Raw genomic sequence first — 21617 nt, 5'->3', positions numbered from 1 at the left:
TGGGATCATTGTCTTGCAGAAATGTCCAACCTCATTTAATCTTCATTATCCTGGTAGATGGCAGCAGATTTTATCAAGAATGCCTTGGCACATTTTTCCATTCATCCTTCCTTCAGTGATATGACGTTTTCCAGTACTGTATGCTGAAAAACTGCCCGGCCCCTCTCCATGATGTTCCCACCTCCAAACTTCTCTGTTGGTATGGTGTTTTTGGGGTGATGTGCAGTGCCATTTGACCTCCAAACATGGTGTGTATTATGGCATCCAAGGAGTTCAATGTTGGTCTCATCTGACTAGACTATATTCTCCCAATATTTCACAGGCTTGCCTAAATATTGTACAGCAAACTTTAAACAAACGTCAACATGCTTTTTCTTCAGCAGTGGTGTCTTGCATGGTAAGGGTGCATACAGGCCATGACGGTTGAGTGTATTAGTTATTGTTTTTTTTTTTTTTAAACAATTGTACCTGCTAATTCCAGGTGTTTCTAAAACTCTCCACAAGTTGTCCTTCGCTCTTAGACAACTTTTCTGGTAATTATTTTCACTCCTCTCTTAGAAATCCTGCGAGGAGCACCTGGTCATGGCCGGTTTATGGTGAAATAATGTTCTTTCCACTTCCAGATTATGGCCACAACACTGCTCACTGGAACATTCAGAAATGTAGAAATCCTTCTGTAACCAATGCCATCCGTATGTTTTGCAACAATAAGGTTTGCAAAAGTCTTGAGAGAGCTTTTTGCTTTTACCCATGATGAGATGTTTCTTGTGTGACACCTTGGTAATGAGACACCTTTTTAATAGGCCATCAGTTGAGACTGAACCAGCTGCTATTAATTTGCTCTGACAAGGATCAGGATTGCTTTCTAATTACTGATAGATTTCAACTGGTATCTTGGCTTTTCACGCCTTTTTGCACCTCCCTTTCTTTATGCGTTCAATACTTTTTCCCTGTGTCATTCCATTTTATTACACGTAACTTAACTTCTGAACTTATTTGTTTTGGTTTCTTTGTATACGTGGATTGCATGGGTTGTTACCGACATGTGGTGAACATTTCATGATAATAGCACCTTTAGAAATATATTTACCTAGAAAAATGGTGACATGTTCAATACTTTTTACATGCTGTATATAACAAGTGAGAAGTCTAAAATTAATCACATGCTATCTATTACAGGTCCAACCTCAAACTGTTACACTGACTCAAGCGACAGCAGCAGGCCAGCAGCAGGTTCAGGTATTGCCTGCTGGGTCAGCTGCAGCCCAGGTGGTTCAGCAGAAACTCCTCCAACAGCAGCAGGTTGTGACAGCAGCCGCGGCTTCACCACAGCTCCAAGCTCCATCCAATCAGAGTCCTGCATCCACAGGGACAGCAGACGGCCAAAACCAGCAAGCAAAGCTTCAAGTCAGAGCTTCTACTGTCCGGATCAAGGCTCCCACAAAGCCTAGCTGAGGGACCGTGTGAGAGGTGGAGAAATTTAAGAAGCATCTCCAAAATTTGTTGTGCCCTCTAAATTAGCACATCTAAGGACGCCTATACGTGTTGTCTATCATATCTGAAAAGTGTTTCATCCATCTAAAGAAATAATAATAATTAATAAACTTTTTTTGTAAATGTGAAGAAAACGGATATGAAGGTCTCACAGACATTGCCATGACCTGTTTTATTTCGAAGAGATGTTACTTATATGGGAAAAAAACTACAGTGCCATTGTGGATCTCCTCTCTGTGGATTTCTGTCTCACTCATACATTTTGCACAGAGGCATTTGTGAAGCATTTAAGCTTAGATTTTTAGTTATCAAACTCTGTCGTTTGTTGATGTGTTTTACCTTGTTTTTAGCTTAGTGTTGAGGTATATTGCATAGAACCTAAAAAGGGAAGTCACACAAATGGAGCATTGTAATAACATGGAATTCATCTCCCACTTCTTTCATCTGAGTGAATGTTTACATTGCATCACCAAGCATTTTCTGTGCAGTGTGGTCAATTTAAGTGGTTCCTCATCTTCATTCATATTTCATTGCTGCTACTGGTACATCTGTGTAGTAACCAATGGGGTCACCTGTTCCAGTGACAACTGAGAAAATTGGGATTGTATCACTTCCTATTCTGTCTCGAAAGCACAGCTCTATCAAGCATACAACGTTTGTCAGTTGATAGGGGAGGAGGAGGGAGGGGTTGATAGTGGTGACTTATGAGAACTAAACTACAGTGAAGCAAATAAGTATTTGATCCCCCGCTGATTTTGAATGTTTGCCCACTCACAAAGAAATGATCAGTCTAAAAATTGAATGGTAGGTGTATTGTAACACTGAGAGACAGAATAGCAACAAAAAATTTAAAAGAAATGCATGTCTAACAAATGATGCACTAATTTGCATGTTCATGAGGGAAATAAGTATTTGGTCCCCTATCAGCAGGATTTCTGCCTACCAGGTGTCTTTCATACAGGTAACAAGCTGAGATTAGAAGCAGTCTCGTAAAGGGAGTGCTGCTAATCTCATTTTGTTACCTGTATAAAAGACACCTATCCACAGGAGCAATCAGGGGATCAAATACTTATTTTCTTTACTGTATAGTAACAGGAACAGGCTTTCTAATTCATTGACAATGACCTTTACTTTGGTAGTAGAGGAGAAGGGGGAAAGTTCCTGTTGTGACTCAGTCCCGCATTGTCACATAAACTCCTCCTGTCACAAAGGTATCTTGCTGTAAATTTCACTTTGAATTATCCTTGTTTTAACTAATAAGGCAAGCTATAAAAATCACATGAATAGAATCTTGTAATTTAGGCTGTTGTGCTGATTGGCGGACTTGGGAAATACTTGTAATTTCAGATATCCTGCAGGTAAAATGTGGCACTGTGGTACAACATTTCAAGTATACTGACTGAGTCTGAAGAACTCTAATAACTACATAATCAGTCTTCAGTTTGCCATGCATGTAATGCAATAGGATAAACATCTTAGTTTTAGTTAATGCCGACATTCTCTGTGTTGCTACGTAGGAGGTCGGAAGCAACAAATGAATTCATATTTAGCCTGAGGCATTGCTTTAAGTACTCCTACACTGAAATCCTAACACTTTGTTAAAGTGTAACTCCACGCAGAGCATTTATTCTACATTTGGGTAGAGTGGGGAAGGTTTACAACCTTTCAAAGGTTTTCATTATTGTTTTTGTTCCCATGGGGAAGATTTCCCCTTTACTGTTTGTCCTGAAGACAGAACAGGAAGTGGGAAGAAATTTCCCCCTCATCCACCCAAAGTGTCCCCTGTTGTTCCAAAAACATACAGTATGTCCCCATTGGGAGATTTATCTTTCACCTCTGTCCTGGAGACAACTGGAATGTTTTAGATTTTTTTCTTCTAATTACATTGGACACTTGATTTGGAATTATTTTCCAAACAGGGAACCGGATGGGAATAAAAACTTGACTGAGGTTCTAACGTTTTCACTCCCTATCTAATACTATACAAATGTTATGACTGGGGTTCACTTTAATGGTCTTGTGAAAATGGGAAAAAATAGAGGAATTTAAGTACTTTTCCTCTCACTGCTGGACACATGTCCACCCAGCAGAGATAATGTCCACACATGGATAGGCTTTCACATGTGTGGTCAGCACAGAAGAGAGCATGGGCCAGCATTTTATCCTGAAAAGGTTTTGCATTTTATCTCTTCTGTTACTCTATTTTTTACCTATTCCAGCAAGGCTGTTAGGATAACATAATGTTAAGGTTTGAGAAAGTCCAACATTAGCTTGTCTTGTAATTTTGAAATATACTGATTTCAGTACATCTAGAATCGTTCTGGAAGAGTTAATTGTTTGTGCCGAGGACAGGTTTTTTATTCACTTAATGGAAGTGCTTTCCAGTTTTTTTCAGTTAGTATAGGACAGTATGACAATACAATATAAACAGAATTAGCTGCTCTATGAATCTCAACGAATTGCTGTAAATGTACAGCTGATAATACATTTTTCTTTACTTTTGCACTTTTTTTATCCCTGATACCCTTTTAGTTTGTTTTAAAGATTTGCTTGCACAGATATTATTTGTTTGTATACATATGTGTGTTTGTTTTATAAGTTGTGCACTTTTTGGAATATCAGATCTTACTTTATGTTCTCATTGTAGTAAGAAGCTGCTTTCCTTGCGCTATTCAGAATTGAACAAGATGGTACACAGCTAATATTTTTAAAATAGATTCTCTTTTTATCTTTGTTGTCATAACCAAAATTAAACCTGTGTATTAGGGGATTACACACCCCGTGTCTTCCTGCAGTTCAACAACATCCATAAGGCCTTAAGCACTGTGTGTTTTCCTGTACGAAAGGCAGCTTAACGCTTTTTTTCTGAATGTAAAATGTTTAAAAAATATATATATATATATATATTTTTTCTGTGCAATTTGCTAACCTGCAGAAATTCCCTGTCCATGGTTTACAAAGTAAGCGGTATACCAGAGTCTTATGTTTGCACATATTTAATGTTTAGAAAGCAGCTGTCTGTATTTGTTAGGTTAGTTTACTGAAATATAATGCTTTATTTGTCGTGTGTTACTTGATCATTTTGTTGTTTTAGAAAAAAATCATTGCACTCGATATTGCTGCGGTTGCTAATGATTGAGTGTTATTTTTATTTTTTTTTTACAATATGCTAAGCACCTACACATTTCCCAAGTTTACTTTGCCAATTTATACTTTAAATAGTTAAGTTTTCTTACATGAAAGAGATTAGTATGAACGCAGTTCTATCTCCAGGACTGATATGTTAAATGGCACTTGTCTATCTTAGAAGATCCCTCCAACTTTCCCGTTTTACACATTTTTATTGTGTGTGCATGAATGTGTTATATGTTGACACATTTTTTTGTTGCTACTATGAAATAGTTTTTTTTTCCGTTGTTTTATTTTTTTTTACATATCTATATATATATATGTATAATTTAAAATACTATGACCACCCTTTCACTGCTGGGTCCATCTACATTATCTTCTAGGTCTTCTGACAGTGAAAAGGTAAATTTTCGGTTTCCTTGAACCATACTGTGTTCAAAATGTACATAGATTAAGAAAACACATTTGTACGTGCTGTAGAACCATAGTGAGTGATGCATAGCACATTGCTGGTGTAATAAAATGTACATTTTTCATAAGTATTTTTCTGGTGTTGCAGTACTTTATTTCTAGATACAGTTAGGTCCATAAATATTGGGACATCGACACAATTCTAACATTTTTGGCTCTATACACCACCACAATGGATTTGAAATGAAACGAACAAGATGTGCTTTAAGTGCAGACTGTCAGCTTTAATTTGAGGGTATTTACATCCAAATCAGGTGAACGGTGTAGGAATTACAACAGTTTGCATATGTGCCTCCCACTTGTTAAGGGACCAAAAGTAATGGGACAATTGGCTTCTCAGCTGTTCCATGGCCAGGTGTGTGTTATTCCCTCATTATCCCAATTACAATGAGCAGATAAAAGGTCCAGAGTTAATTTCAAGTGTGCTATTTGCATTCGGAATCTGTTGCTGTCAACTCTCAAGATGAGAGCTGTCACTATCAGTGAAGCAAGCCATCATTAGGCTGAAAAAACAAAACAAACCCAACAGAGAGATAGCAAAAACATTAGGCGTAGCAAAAACAACTGTTTGAAACATTGTTAAAAAGAAGCTCAGCAACACCAAAAGACCCGGAAGACCACGGAAAACAACTGTGGTGGATGACCGAAGAATTCTTTCCCTGGTGAAGAAAACACCCTTCACAACAGTTGGCCAGATCAAGAACACTCTCCAGGAGGTAGGTGTATGTGTGTCAAAGTCAACAATGAAGAGAAGACTTCACCAGAGTGAATACAGAGGGTTCACCACAAGGTGTAAATCATTGGTGAGCCTCAAAAACAGGAAGGCCAGATTAGAGTTTGCCAAACGACATCTAAAAAAGCCTTCACAGTTCTGGAACAACATCCTATGGACAGATGACACCAAGATCAACTTGTACCAGAGATGGGAAGAGAAGAGTATGGAGAAGGAAAGGAACTGCTCATGATCCTAAGCATACCACCTCATCAGTGAAGCGTGGTGGTAGTGTCATGGCGTGGGCATGTATGGCTGCTTATACAAATGAAATACCCAGAAGCCGTCTCTCATAATGCACTCTGTACTTTATTGTATGTTATACACAGTGGGAATCTGTATTATTATGGTACCCGGTAAAAAACCCTACATGCTTATTCACTTCCCCTTAAGGTCAATTCCTGCCTTAAGGTATAACTAAAGGCAAAACTTTTTTTTAGTTTTGGATAGAGTGGAGATGGATTAGAACACCTGTCAGCTTTTATTGCTGTCTGAGTCCCCGTTAGGGAGATTCACCCTCTCTATTTGTCCTGTTTACTAATATTGAAAGTGAAAGTAAAAGAAAATTCAAAATTTTGAGATGTTCCCAGAAAGGTAATAGAGGGGAAATCTTCCAACGGGGACACTAGTTCTGGTGATATGGAGGTACCCAAGGAATTCCTTTAATTTGCAGGATTTTCCTCTCACATCCTGTTTGACTATGGGACAGGAAGTGAAAGGGAATCTGTGCAATGGGACACAGGTGATCTGACAGGTCTTGTAACCCTTACTTGCTCTTTCCAAAATGAAAAAAAAATGCCTATAGTTTTACTTTAATATACAAAGTAATATAACATTAAGACAATATGTATCTGATATGCAATGGCATCCCCTCAATGTCAGTGCAATAACTGTCCAACAATGTTTCTCATAATAACCATGTATCGTAATGAATAATTTTGTATGACTTTGTGCAGACATTTGTTCCTGTTGTCCAACTGTGAATATGGACCTTCAGAAAAAAGTATAGAGCATATTGGCATGACCACCCAATAAAAACTCAACTGGTATGCCCCTTAAAGAAATACAATTGGGTACACCTGCAAAAAAATATACTGTATATAATGATGAATGGCTGGGTATCAATCAAGGAGTCTACAGCAGTCATGTATAACCAATATCTAACAATTAGTGTTGTTCCCAAATACCAGTAATGGCATCTTATATTTTGAACATAGCAGACGTACCAACTTGGTACTTGCCTACTAAATGTCCTTTAGGGAGACCCATGTGATATTAACTCTTCTTTAGTCTGCCTCAATAAATCCACTAAGGCAAATAACATGAGACACAGCAGATGGTATAAACTAGTACCTGCCAAAATGAGTCTTTCCTAATACTTGTGACATGGTGGACCACAGAGGCATAAATACCATATATGAACCTGTAGTCTTAAATCGGAAACTAGATATAGCAGTCAAATTTGCTGGAAAAGCCTGTCCACAATAGAACTCCCTAAAAGCATGCAACTAAGAAGTGTCAAAAAATGGAAAACTTTTGTACATCATATAATGTCCCAGTTTGAAAAACTGAGGGGACCTAACCATCCAAATAGGTTCCAGTGGGCTAATATCTTCAAAAGTATATGTCTGCAAACTACAAGCAATGTGTACATGCCGCAAGTGGGTGAAAAGGGGACAGAAGCAAATTCCATATCTAAAAGGCCTACAGCTGACTGCTTTTGCTGGTCCTTGCATCAGATTTAGGGCATTTACATCTGTACCCCCTTTCCGTTTAGAAATATGAATGATTTTCAACCCAATTGGCATTTTGTCTAGACATCGTTTGTCTGGAAATGAAGAGTATTATGTTTTTAGCCCTCACGCATTTACAAGGAGCTACAGTTGAGTATTCTGACTATCTGCACTTAGGACATTGCAGCTGGTGGACTATGGTCATCATCATGGATCCATGGTATATGTCTAGCTCTACAGGTGAAACTCGAAAAATTAGAATATCGTGCAAAAGTTCATTTATTTCAGTAATGCAACTTAAAAGGTGAAACTAATATATGAGATAGACTCATTACATGCAAAGCAAGATAGTTCAAGCCGTGATTTGTCATAACTGTGATGATTATGGCTTACAGCTCATGAAAACCCCAAATCCACAATCTCAGAAAATTAGAATATTACATGCAATCAATAAAACAAGGATTGTACATAGAACAATATCGGACCTCTGAAAAGTATAAGAATGCATATGTACTCAGTACTTGTTTTGGGCCCCTTTTGCAGCAATTACTGCCTCTATGCAGCGTGGCATGGAAGCTATCAGCCTGTGGCACTGCTGAGGTGTTATGGAAGACCAGGATGCTTCAATAGCGGCCTTCAGCTCTTCTGCATTGTTCGGTCTCATGTCTCTCATTTTTCTCTTGGCAATGCCCCATAGATTCTCTATGGGGTTCAGGTCAGGCGAGTTTGCTGGCCAATCAAGCACAGTAATCCCCCGGTCATTGAACCAGGTTTTGGTGCTTTTGGCAGTGTGGGCAGATGCCAAGTCCTGCTGGAAAATGAAGCCAGCATCCCCATGAAGTGTCGCAAACGCGCCAATCCGAGATGGACGCGGTTCAACCATTTTGGTTTTAGACTCCATCTTGCTAAGGGTATCCATTTCTCTCCTACCCCTCCCTTCCTGAGAGGCACAGTGACAAATGTGTGTGTGTTAAAAGTGTAACAGGCCAGATCCCAGCAGGGAGCCACGTGGTGCAGCACTGCCTGGAGAACCTGTGTAGTTTCACACATCGTAAAACAGATAAGGAGCCTTCCCAGAAGTTGAAAGAAATGCTGACCTGATGAACCTAGCGCAGCATAGGTGACAGAATTAGATAAACACTTCTCAAATCAATTTTTCCCCTATGTCTCATATCTTGGAATATAAGAGACTTACACAAAAACCGGGCACCTCGTCAGATGACCAATGAGCAGACGAACAGTTTGATGGGTCACTCATTTATCTCGGGCGATCAGGGAAGCCGGAACATAGAACTCGCGAACCGTGCCACATATAATTTCATAATTCATACCTAAATAATCCTCAGGCTTATCTGCATGATAATATACCCGCGGGAGGACTGTAGCTTGTGCAGCTGGGAAGTTACGAACCAGAATATGAATTTTGAAAGATGTGTTTTCCAGTTTAGGGTTCCGACTGATGACCCCTCCCTGCACAAGGGATTGGTTTTGTTACTTCAGAACCACCCCCTGCCGGGAAACTTTAAAACCTAAGTCAGGCCTAAGAGAGAGAAGTTGAAGAATTCTCCCATTTTTCCATTGTAACATAGGGAGATCAAAGCACCCTCATGCTCTGACTTGGATCTGCTAAACCCAGGACTTTGGAAAGTACTTTAACCCTTTCACCTCTCTCTGATATCTCTTTACTGTGCTATGGTTCTCTGTATATTTATATATATAAGTTACATCTTCTCTGTAAATATTTTATTGCACCTGTTTGACACTTTTAGTAATAAAGCTCTCTTTTTGAAAGTGTTGAACTGTTCCTATAGTTCTTAATTGCAATTTACGAATCCCTGCCTTTGAAGAGACGCTACTGTTGGTTTAAACCTCTGTATAACCGGCCTGCAGACCGTTTTATACAGACGATTATTTCAATTATTATAGTGTTATAACTGATAACGCGAGTTTCCTCTTTCTCTGTACAAAAAGGAGGCGGTGGCAGTGTGGAGGGTTAGTTGCGTAATTAACCCGACCCAGTAACAATCGCTCAGGTTGCAGGTACATCCATCTGTTGTTCATTAGCTGGAAAATCGTTGTGCAGGGTGCAGCTGGGTGTGGCATTGTTACGCACGTCACATAGCGGTTTTAGATCGGCCAGTCCTTCGGTCACGACTTTGGTGAGAAGGTCTGAGGTCTGACGCCGCGATCGTGACATATTGGACGTCGCGATCGTGAGATTGTCGCATGTTGGTGGCGGCGATCTTGCGATCTGTGACATATTGTTGGCAGCGTACGTGGGATAATTGCATTAAGAGCTTCAGTGCAGTGTTAAAAATTGGCTCTGCACTGAAGGATTGTAACCTTTGTGGAAACAGTCCTAAGAAACAAGCGGTGCATATTTTTAATATATATATATATATATATATATATATATATATAGAGAGAGACATATAGCAACAGCTCCTTCCTTTTCCTACTTTCTATCCTATCTTTGCTTGCAATCATGCCTGGTGTAGCAGAATACGAGAATATGAGCAAAGGTGATTTGAAGGCTGAATGTGCCTCACGAGGATTGGACTTCGGTCGAAAAATCGTGAAGATTTGATTAGTGATCTAGCGGAGTATGATATCCGAGCAGATCAGAACTCGGGGGAACTTGAACATGAAGGGGTTCCCGTTACCCACATTCCCAGTGGCTCAGAGACGGCCTCGCAGGATGGGCATGCAGAGACTGACACTGGAAGATCACCGAGTGGTATTGTCACACCACCGCCTGAGCGGGCCAGCTCCGGAGTGCCTGTAACCAGCAGAGATTCTCCTCAGATGCAGGAAGCCCTGAAACACCTCATGGAGATGGATCCTATGGGATACTTGCAGTTCCTTGAACGCCAAGCAGCGGCTGACAGAGCGGAACGCCAGGCTGACCGAGAGGCGGTGCAGAGGGAAGCTGATTGTCGGCACGAGCTGGAGATGATGAGGCTCCAGCAACAGCAGCGATCGGGTCAGAACCTCGGGTCCCTAGAACACAGGGACGTCTCTCTGGTCGAGGGCGCCACCAAGTTTCCAGTGATGGAAAAGGATAGTGACATTGACATGTACTTACTGTCCTTTGAAAAAACGTGCCGTCAGTACCATGTGCCCCAAACACAATGGGCTCGGTACCTGAGACCAGGGCTACGAGGCAAGGCCCTGGATCCATTTGTTGAATTGCCAGAGGGGGCAGGACGATGATTACGAAGTTTTAAAAGAAGCCATCATCTGGTAGTAGCAGATGACTCTGGAAGTGTACCGCAAGTGGTTCAGGTCCATGCAGAAGGGACCTGGGGACTCTTACACGGATGTTGCAAGTCGCTTACGCACCACATTGTGACAGTGGACTAAGGGACTGAAAGCTGACTCCTATGAGTCTTTGGAAGATCTCATGATACGAGATCATTTTTTGCACATTTGCCCGGCAGACGTCAGACAGTTCGTCTTGGAGAGAGAGCCAGCATCTACTAAGGCTGCGGCAGATCTGGCAGATACCTTCGTCCACACGCGGGTGTCTGACCCTCGCAAGGCTCCTCTGAACGACTGGAAAGGGGGGAAATTGCCCATAGCAACCTCTCCTACGTCGGTGAGCCAAGCTTGTCCTCCACCCACACCTGCAGCTCCTGGAGCCAAACCATCCCTGCCTGAGCTGATTGAGCCAAGGAACCTCATCCCAGGAAAGTTCCTTACCCTCTCCGGAGTTGGGGGGACCCGTTCATGCATACCCTGTGCAAAGGTATTCCTAGATTGGGGTGCGGGAGGTGGGGGTCTCCGAGGAAATTCCCACACCTGTTTTGTTGGGTGTTGATCTAGGCACTCTGGTTTCTTATTATGCCCCTGCCGAGAACACCCGGAAGGGCCCCCTGGAACTCTCTGGACATGCCAAGGTACTGTGGGCAGATATTGGGGTAATGTCTGAGCCACCTGTGGATGGACAGAGGGAGGGGGCTGGGAATGGAGTGGGGCTACAGGATTCTCCATTAGCTGGAGAACGAGAAGAAATCCCCTTGCCTGGGGAGGTATCGAACTCATGTGTCATTAATATTATAAACGTGACTGTTGATAATGGTAATGATGACAATGAGGATGATATTAATAATGTCAGTAACATTGATAGTAATGTCATTGATAATGTCAGTAATGTTGATGAGAATGTTGGTAGTGCTAACGATGATTATGATATTCATGAAGAAACAAGTGATGCATTTTCAGTGTTGGGGGTCACCCACAGTGCTGTGAAGGGGGCAGAGGTACAATCTCTGGGGGCTGAGCAAAGGGAGGGTCTGGATAGGCCTGTCCCTTGCCCAGGCTCAAAAGATTATGCCTTGATAAGTGCCCAACCATTGGCCTTGCATAGGACTAGGCAGCCGGCTGGGACTTCCACTCATCAGGCAGCACTGAAAAGCGATTCCCAAAGAAACTTCAGAGGTCAGCTAGCTGTGAGTTGCCCTGCTAAGAACAGTGGAAGCGTGGAGGGTTAGTTGCGTAATTAACCCGACCCAGTAACAATCGCTCAGGTTGCAGGTACATTGATCTGTTGTCCATTAGCTGGAAAATCGTTGTGCAGGGTGCAGCTGGGTGTGGCATTGTTATGAATGTCACATAGCGGTTTTAGATCGGCCAGTCCTTCGGTCACGAGTTTGGTGAGAAGGTCTGGGGTCTGACGCCGTGATCGTGACATATTGGACGTTGCGATCGTGAGATTGTCGCATGTTGGTGGCGGCGATCTTGCGATCCCTGACATAAAGCTCGTCTGCGGAAGGAAGCATGAAGAGCTCCAAAATCTCATTGGTAGACTTCTGCGTTGACCCTGGACTTAATGAAGCACAGTGGACCAATATGAGCAGATGACATGGCTCCCCAAATCAACACAGACTGTGGAAACTTCACACTGGACTTCAAGCATCTTGCAGTGTGTGCCTCTCCATTCTTCCTCCATACTCTGGGTCCTTGGTTTCCAAATGAGATGCAAAAGTTGCTCTCATCAGAAAAGAGGACTTTGGACCACTGAGCAACAGACCAGATCTGTTTTTCTTTAGCCCAGGTAAGACGCTTCTGACGTTGTTTGTTGTTCAGGAGCGGGTTGACGAGGAATACGACATTTGAAGCCCATGTCCAGGATCCGTCTGTGTGTGGTGGCTCTTGATGCACTGACTCCAGCCTCAGTCCACTCCTTGTGAAAGTCCCCAACACTTTTGAATGGCCTTTTCCTGACAATCCTCTCCAGGCTGCGGTCATCCCTGCTGCTTGTGCACCTTTTTCTTCCACACATTTCCCTTCCACATAACTTTCTATTAATGTGCTTTGATACAGCACTTTGGGAACATCCAACATCTTTTGCAATTACCTTTTGAGGCTTTCCCTCCTTATGGAGGGTGTCAATGATGGTTTTCTGCACAACTGTCAGGTCAGCAGTCTTTCCCATGATTGTGATTCCTACTGAACCAGACTGAGAGACCATTTAAAGGTTCAGGAACCCTTTGCAGGTATTATGGCTTAATTAGCTGATTAGAGTGGGACACTTTGAGCCTAGAATATTGCACCTTTTACACAATATTCTAATTTTCTGAGATTGTGGATTTGGGGTTTTCATGAGCTATAAGCCACAATCATCACAATTATGACAAATCACGTCTTGAACTATCTTGCTTTGCATGTAATAAGTCTATCCCATATATTAGTTTCACCTTTTAAGTTGCATTACTGAAATAAATGAACTTTTGCACGATATTCTAATTTTTCGAGTTTCACCTGTATAGTTCCTAGGTGGACCATCCATTTTATCCATATACTATATGAGAGAAGGACACAGTTTGCACAAATTTGTTCTTGTAACTTGTCACATATTTCAGTTTTTTTTGCTGGGATATTTTGCACTTTAGTAAACTTTGTCCTATTTAGGACATTTGATTCATGTGTTTTAATTTTGGCAGCCCATTATACTCATATGGACAATACGTTTTGCATGTCCTTAATGTTTAATACTTTTAATACTTTGCTGTTCAGCTCTGGAAAATACATTATCTTTCTTATTGAAGTCTTTTTGGATACATATTTTGTCCTTTTGACAATCCTACTGGTTTGTTCATTTAACATCAGTCAAGTTTGTGTGTTCATTACAGTTAATTCATATGAGAGACCCTAAGTGTATATGTACTTGTGCAGACATTTAGCCCACTGGAACATATTTGGATGGTTGAGAACCCTCAGTTTTTTCAAACTGGAATATTTTAACATACACCAATTTTCAATTTTTTTGGCAATTCCCTTATTTGCATGCTTTTATTGAGTGCTAGTATGTATAACCAGTTTGTACATCTGCCATGTCTTATGTTACTTGCTTAGTGGGTTTATTGAGACTGACTATAGAGGGGGTACTTGGATCACATGGGTCTCCTTACTTTTATTATGCAGGTACTAAGCCGATATGTCTTCCATGTCCAGAATGATATGACTGGTATCTGGAAACGACACTGACTAAAATGCATGCGAGGTGTTTTATTAAGTACCATGGTTGTTAATAATACAGATTCCTGTTGTGCATATCGTACAATAAAATACTGGGTGCATTGTGAGAGACAGCTTCTGGGTTTTTGATTTGTTTAAGCTCTGACCAGTGATAAGGTTTGTAGAGACTGCGGCTCTGGTCTTTTGTTGGTTTTGTTGATGTTTGCATTCATTGTGCAAATACATATGTAAACACGCTGGATTTTTTAATAAAAAAGGCTGAATGTGTATATCTTAGTAAAGCCGCCCATACACTGATTCATAAAATTAGCAAACAGCTATGTAAAGACCTAAAGAACTAAATAGTTATTCAAACTATGAGGGGCATTCAAGTCAAACTGGGACTTTTGAGTTTATATAATAAGAGAACAAAAGGAGTGGAAACTGTATTTATTTTTTGACATACTCCCCTGCTACATTACACACTTATCCCAGTGTTTAACCAATGCCTGGAACGGTTTGGCATAGAAAGATTTGTCAGTATGCCTGAACCATTCTAGAACAGCCTGCTTTACTTCGTCATTAGTGCTGAAATGTTCCCAAAGAAAGATTCAAGTGTTCCACATGCTGAATGTTCACAGGAATGACTTCTGTGGGCTGTCTGTGCTTGAAGTCTTCTGTAGATATCTGCAGGTCATACACCTTCATTCACAAGAAACTTCATCACCACACGCTGTTCCATGCACGCACTAACACTGTTGTCTACCATCCTGATTAACGGTCTCTGGGTTGGCCCGCGACATGTGTGCCGCCTATCAGTAATAGGACACTTGCCACTCACTACTGCGTGTAGTGCCACCACGCTAGCGTCCCTTTTTATACCTCTAAAATTAAAAGTCCTGGTTTAACTTGAACCCCCCTTCCTATATCCAGTGAGAAGTTAATACTACACTGTGGATCTGACACAAAATTGTTTGTTGCTTGATGGAGTGAACTGCTGACACAAAGTTAACACCTTTCTAACCTCTTTGAAGAAGTACCAGCCAAGTGGACTATGAGGAAAAAAGCTGGAGCATTGATAGGATGAGTATTGTTTACTAAACTACTTTTTATACTATATAGAAGAAAATGTCAAGCGAGCGCTACCTAAACAAGACAGCCGCTAGAACACCAAAAGGTAACCAAAAAAACCTTCCAGGATAAATATCAATATGTGGGTGCAGCGCTAAAACATGGTATGCAACATTAGTGCGTATATGAATAAAATAATTAGAAAAATTAAACCGCAATATATATATATATATATATATATATATATACACACAATTCCTTAATATACATAAAGTGCAAGATATAATATCACCATATGGTGACTATATGGTGAAAAATTGTCCCAAATAATACTGCAAATGTGGGGATCCTGTGAGGTCACAATCCGCATGTATGGGTATCTGAGACTGTAGAGGGATAACTTTATTCCATATAAGACAGGTGTAAAAAATATTAGTAAAATAAGGACACTGACCATAAATTCGGGATGGCCACCTGCGGTGGCTTGACGTCTGGATGCTGTAGCCCCTCTGACGCGTTTCATGCTATGCACTTACTCATAGGGTGCAGGGCTCTCCCTCTGAGTGCCGTCATTCGCAGAGCCTACTTTAGAGGTGACCTCAGGTGGTGATACATACCAAGGGACCCAGAGAACCTAACACAGATGTGACCAGACGGTGTATAGGAACCTGGCCTAACCTGGGAGCAGATGACCTGATTATACCTGATGAGACAGGATTAATCTCAAATGCCTGTTTTTAAGCGCGCTTCTGGTGAGTGCGCACTTATTCAGACACATCATCTGTCACCCCCGGATCAGATACCCATACACGCGGATTGTGATCTCCCAGGATCCCCTCGTTTGCAGTATTATTTGGGACAAGTTTTCACTATTATAGTCACCATATGGTGATAGTATATCTTGCACTTTATGTATATAAATTTTTTATATATATATATATATATATATATATATATATATTGCGGTTTAATTTTTCTAATTATTTTATTCATATACGCACTAATGTTGCATACCATGTTTTGGCGCTGCACCCATATATTGATACTTTTTATACTAGATGGGGTTGCTATAAAAAGAGTAAAGACTAGCTTTAAAGAGAACATGTAGTAAACAAATGTGCTTTTTTTTCATCTTTTTTTATCTTCAGCCTGCCAGAGGATCTTGGAAACTGACCTTTTCACAGAAGTGCAGTTGAGCAGTTTCCTGATGTGACTTCCCCAAGATCCTTAGCATTGTGGGCATTTTGTACAGTCATGGCCAAGAATATTGGCATCCCTGCATTTCTGTCAGATAATGCACCACTTTGCCAAATAAATTGTTACAATTACACGTTTAGGCATTCTTGTGTTTATTTCTTTTGTTTCTATTCGTATGAAAAAAAGTGGAGAAATAAAAGAAATTAACACATTCCACAGTCCCAAAATGAACTGGACAAAATTATTGGCACCCTCTTCTTTCGTCAACTGCTCCAGGTCTCTCAGATTGGAAGGGTTACTTATCCTAACTGTTGTTTTGAGATCTCTCCACAGGTGCTCTATGGGATTGAGATCTGGACTCATTTCTGTCCAGTTCAGTACTCTCCAGCGCTTTTTCTGAAACCATTTCTGGGTGCTTTTTGATGTGTGCTTTGGGTCATTGTCCTGCTGTAAGACCCATGACCTCTGAAGGAGACCTGACTTTCTGACACGGGGCCCTAGATTGCACCCCAGAATTTTTTGGTAGTCTTCAGATTGATAATGCCCTGCATACAGTCAAGACATCCAGTGCCTGATGCAGCGAAATAACCCCAAAACATCAGTGAACGCCACCATGTTTGACTGTAGGAACTGTATTCTTTTCTTTAAAGGCCTCATTGCTTTTTCTGAATACAGTAGAATGATGGGCTTTGCCAAAAAGCTGTAATTTTGTTTTGTCTGTCCACAGCACATTCTCCCAAAAGGATTCTGGCTTCCTCAGGTAAGTTTTGGCAAACTCCAATCTGACTTTTTTATTTTTATGTGTCAGCAGTGGGGTCCTCCTGGGTCTCCTACCATAGCGTCCCTTTTCTTCCAGATGGTGACGTATAGTGCAAGTTGACACAGTTGTACCCTGTGCCTGAAGGTCAGCTTGAATTTGTCTGGAAGTTGATTGAGGTTCTTTAGCCAACATTCGAACAATCCTTTGTTGCAATCTTTGATCAATTTTCTCTTTCATCCACATCCAGGGAGATTAGCTACAGTGCCATGGGCTGTAAACGTCTTGACAATGTTGCACACAGTGGACAAAAGAAAAATCTCTGGAGATAGACTTGTAATCCTCAGGCAGTTCTTTGCTGCTCTTTCTCTTCTCCTTGCTCCATATGGCACACAGAAACACAACAAAAAGGTTGAGTCAATTTTTCACCATTTTAACTGGTTGCTGGTGTGATTTCAGTATTGTCAGCACCTGTTAATTGATACAGGTGAGCTTAATTATGAATTACAGGAGCATCACAAGCTTGGAATGCAATTATTTCTTACAGTTTTGAGAGGGTGCCAATAAATATGTCCAGTTCATTTTTGGGGTTTTGCTTGCAATGTGTCAGATTTGGCTTTTTGTTCCTCCACTTTTTTTGTGTCATACCAATGCAAACAAAAGAAATAAACAAGAGAATGTGTTCTGGGCAAAGTTGTGCACAGAAATGCAGGGGTGCCAATATATTTGGCCATTACTGTATATTTGCTGCAATTTGCATTGTTCATATATTGCATTATAGTTTTGCTTAAGTGCCTACAATCCCTGTCACTGTAGTATTGTTGGCAATAGTTGTGTTTGTTCTAATTTTCTCAAACATCATAGCTCACTTTTAACCTCCTGCAATGTAGCATTCGGTGCCTAAGTGGCCAATTGCCATACCTGAGTGCGGTCACGTGGCGGCAGGAGGACGATTGCCCAGAAAGTAACTAAAAACCATGGACCCCATTACTAATACTTGTACCCTACCCATGCCCTCGGCTGCTCACCGGACCTCCTACTCTCTAGCTCCCTGGTCTCCTCCTCCCACGCCCGATTGCAGGACTTCTCTAGGACTTCCCCCATCCTCTGGAACTCCCTCCCCCAATCCATCAGACTGTCACCTACCCTCCTCACCTTCAGGCACACCCTGAAAACCCTCCTCTTTAGAGAAGCCTACCCCAACCTCACCTAACACCTGACCTCACCTAACAACTAACCTCCTCCACTCCTCCCACCACTCCATCCCCCACAGCCATTTCCTCCTGTACCACTATCCCCTCCCTCCTAGATTGTAAGCTCGAAAGCGCCGGGCCCTCGAACCCCTCGTGTATTGTATTGTTACTGTCTTGTCTCATGTTCTGTCCCCCTTGCTACTGTACAGTGCTGAGCATACCCTTTGGCGCTATATAAATACTGTATAATAATAATAATACTTGTATTTCAGGGCTGGAACTGGGATCCATTCCAACTCCTCTCCCTGAAAAAAATTACCCATGATCTGGTATCGGCTCTCCTCAGACATGGCTAAAAGACTGGCTGGTGGTGTAAAGGTGGGCATATGCAAACACTTTTGGTTCTTTTAAATGATTTGCTCAATATTCATAACAGCTTTGCTTCCTTTACTAGTGAGCTGTGATTGTCCCACATGGTACCTGGGCCAATCACAGCACCCTGTACCATGTGATTAGCTGTAGCCAATCACAGATCACTAGTATTCAGAGCTGTTTTGAACTTAACCCATTCATGACAGTTCAAAGCATTGCTGGTACATTGATTTTCATTGTACCAGCACTCAAAGTGTACAAAAAAAAGTTACTATGGCAACATTGAACTACTCTGATGAAAGTATTTTTTTTCAAAATAGTAACAAAAATAAAGAAAATATTTTAAATATTGAATAAAAAATTATTTAAAACGTTTTTTTTCATTTATTTTTTCTGTAACATGCTGTCCTGACAATTTAAGGATCTCAAGAAATGCAATAGGCCATCAGGCATAATAATTTTTTAAATATACAGTATATCCCATAGATTGTGGATGCTATAACTTTTACACAGTCTAAATATTATACATTGGTTGGGATTTTTTTTTTATACCAAAGACATGTAGCAGAATGCATTTTTGCCTAAATATATGAAGAAATTAATTTTTTTTCATTTTTAAACTTTGAGTTTGGATCTGGGAACATCTTGTATATAAACTGCTAGAGCTCATTCAGGGCAAAAGTTGACTTTATTGTTCCCCCCGCCACCCTTCCCCCTTTCCCCCATGATACCTTCTCTGAATTTCCCAGCCACCCCCTATGCCTGCCATAACATAACTCTGAAGCGTACCCTATGGCCCCGTAAGAAAACTCTGCCGCTCCAGGCAACCATGCATACTTTCTAAGAGACTCCAACCACCAGAAGGTGCAAGCATCCAAGAGGCCCGTCCACCTGATCCCAGAACTTTACAACAGAAAACATGGAGCTGCACTCTATGAATCATCTCAATACTGGAGTGTAAAAATCTGGCTTCAGCTAGTCTCCTCCCATGGCATGTCTTTAACACATTTCACCCTCCCACGGGCTTAAAACTGAATTTTGTATATTGGAAGCCATTCCCCAGATTTGTGGTGTTAATGTAATGAAGAGGCAAATAATTGGGCATGTCACTGTAATCTTGACTATTTTTTTTAAAGTCTACATTCCACCTTTCCAGAAAAGCTGTGCAAAAACAGAGAAGTGGCAGTTAGGCCTCCTACACGCTGCGTATTACAATGCACACCTGTGTGAGGGCCATATTTGCCCACACAGGGATGCACAGGTGTTCTGTCTAGGCAGTCCCATTGATGTCAGTTGGGGAGCATTAGCTGCATGGACGCAACCACTTCTCCCAATCTGACATCTGTGCGAGTGCATGGTCCTGAACGCGGACATTGTGCATTCAGGGCTGTGCACCCACATGGCTGTCGAATTGGGAGCAGTAGTTTTGTCTGTGCAGCCACTGCATCCCAGTTGACATCTATTGGACTGCCTGCACATCCCACTGGCTCTCACATGTGTGTCCATTGTAGTACACCCATGTGAAAGAGGCTTAATGCAGTATGTATCCAAAGAACAAAAGGTATACTGCTCAGGAAAACAATCCAGATCAATCCACAACAGGTGCAGGCTCTGGCTCGCCACCACACACAATGCAACATGAAGAATGGTCAGCCACACACCAGAGGATAGATGAATATAGTGTGTATTTATTGATCCATAGGACACACAAAACACCAGAACATGAATACAGGACTTGTTAACGCGTTTCACACGATCTCGCACTTAATCATAACCAATGATTTCTATTTAATGCAGTATGTACACTATATATATTTTTACTCAGGGCTGGTCGAAGGATTTTTCTTTACACAGGCGAAGGTGCATTTTACTGCATTCCCCCCCACCATGGTGCCCTAAGGCGGCCCTGGCTCATTCACACTAACACACAGTGTTTAGCTGTTCTAAATGCAGGAGAAGTCATATAGGAAGTAGAAACAGCTTTTTTTTTATTGCCAGATAAGTTTTCCTGTGTCAGATGTTCCTTCTTAATGCCTTGTTCACACTGGCATTAGAAACAGACATTCGGGGGGTGTTTTGGCTGCTTCTAAACAAAGCATCCTACAACAGATAATGTGGACAGTGGATAGAGCTGTTCACACCTAAAAAACGTAGTGTTTGCATTGCTTTGTGTCACTGTGTGACAAAAACTAAGTTACATGTTGAATTCAAGAGGAGTTGAAGCTTGTCAACTCCTTCCATTCAAGTCTATGGTGATGTGCCTTTAACACTTCCGCAACATTTACAGAGTGTCTAGGGTGCTTTTGACAAGCATTTATCAAATATCAGTGAGCTGGAAAAAAAACACTTTCTCCTTAAAGGAGAACTAAAGGCAAAATATTTTTTTGGTGTTTTGGATAGAGTAAGCGAGGGTTGTAACACCTGTCAGTTTATTTTTTCCATCTGTGACCCATTGGGGAGATTTCCCTTCACTTCCTGTCCCGTAACCAAAACAGGCCTTGAGAGGAAATCCCTCTAAAGTGAGGGAATCCCTGGCTGTCACCAAAATTAGCATCCCCATTGGAAGATTTACTCTTTATTCCTATTCTGGTGACAACCCAACAGTGATAACAGTAAACAGGATAAATAGGGTGAATCTCTGATGGGGTCACAGAAAACAATAAAAACCTGACAGGTGTTCTAATCCCTTTCCACTCTACACAACACTAAAATAAAGTTTTGCCTTTAGTTATACTTTAATTAAAAAATCACTTGGACAGCTTCTGGGGTGCGGTTGCTGAGTTGTGCTGTGTAAAAACGCACACATGTATTGTTACGCTGTGCACATTGTCACAGAGATCCAATGGTGTGAGGTGGACACACAGAGATCAGTGGTGCGCTCCGCAGTCCTGGTGTTGATCTATGCGGACACGAGGTGGACGACCCTCAGGTCAGGGAACCTCAGCACCCCAGTTGTGGGGAGACTACAA

At 41.3% G+C, this 21617-nt stretch overlaps 1 protein-coding gene across 7 annotated transcripts in view; it reads left to right on the top strand.

The window, feature by feature from the left end:
- LOC149466447 (E1A-binding protein p400-like) overlaps positions 1-5165 on the top strand; it is a 223006-nt gene extending 217841 nt beyond the window's left edge. For all 7 annotated transcript variants that reach the window (XM_089672447.1, XM_089672452.1, XM_089672451.1 and 4 more), the window contains one exon: positions 1180-5165. In XM_089672447.1, the coding sequence (XP_089528573.1) occupies positions 1180-1455 (276 nt within the window). In that variant the 3' untranslated portion in view covers positions 1456-5165. The remainder of the gene's footprint in view (positions 1-1179) is intronic.
- The last annotated feature ends 16452 nt before the right edge of the window (positions 5166-21617 follow it).

Source organism: Staurois parvus, unplaced genomic scaffold (genome assembly GCF_062004578.1).
Source record: "Staurois parvus isolate SC_StPar_1 unplaced genomic scaffold, SC_StPar_1.0 ptg000129l, whole genome shotgun sequence".
Lineage (NCBI taxonomy): Eukaryota > Metazoa > Chordata > Amphibia > Anura > Ranidae > Staurois > Staurois parvus.
This window is presented reverse-complemented; position numbering and strand designations above follow the sequence as displayed.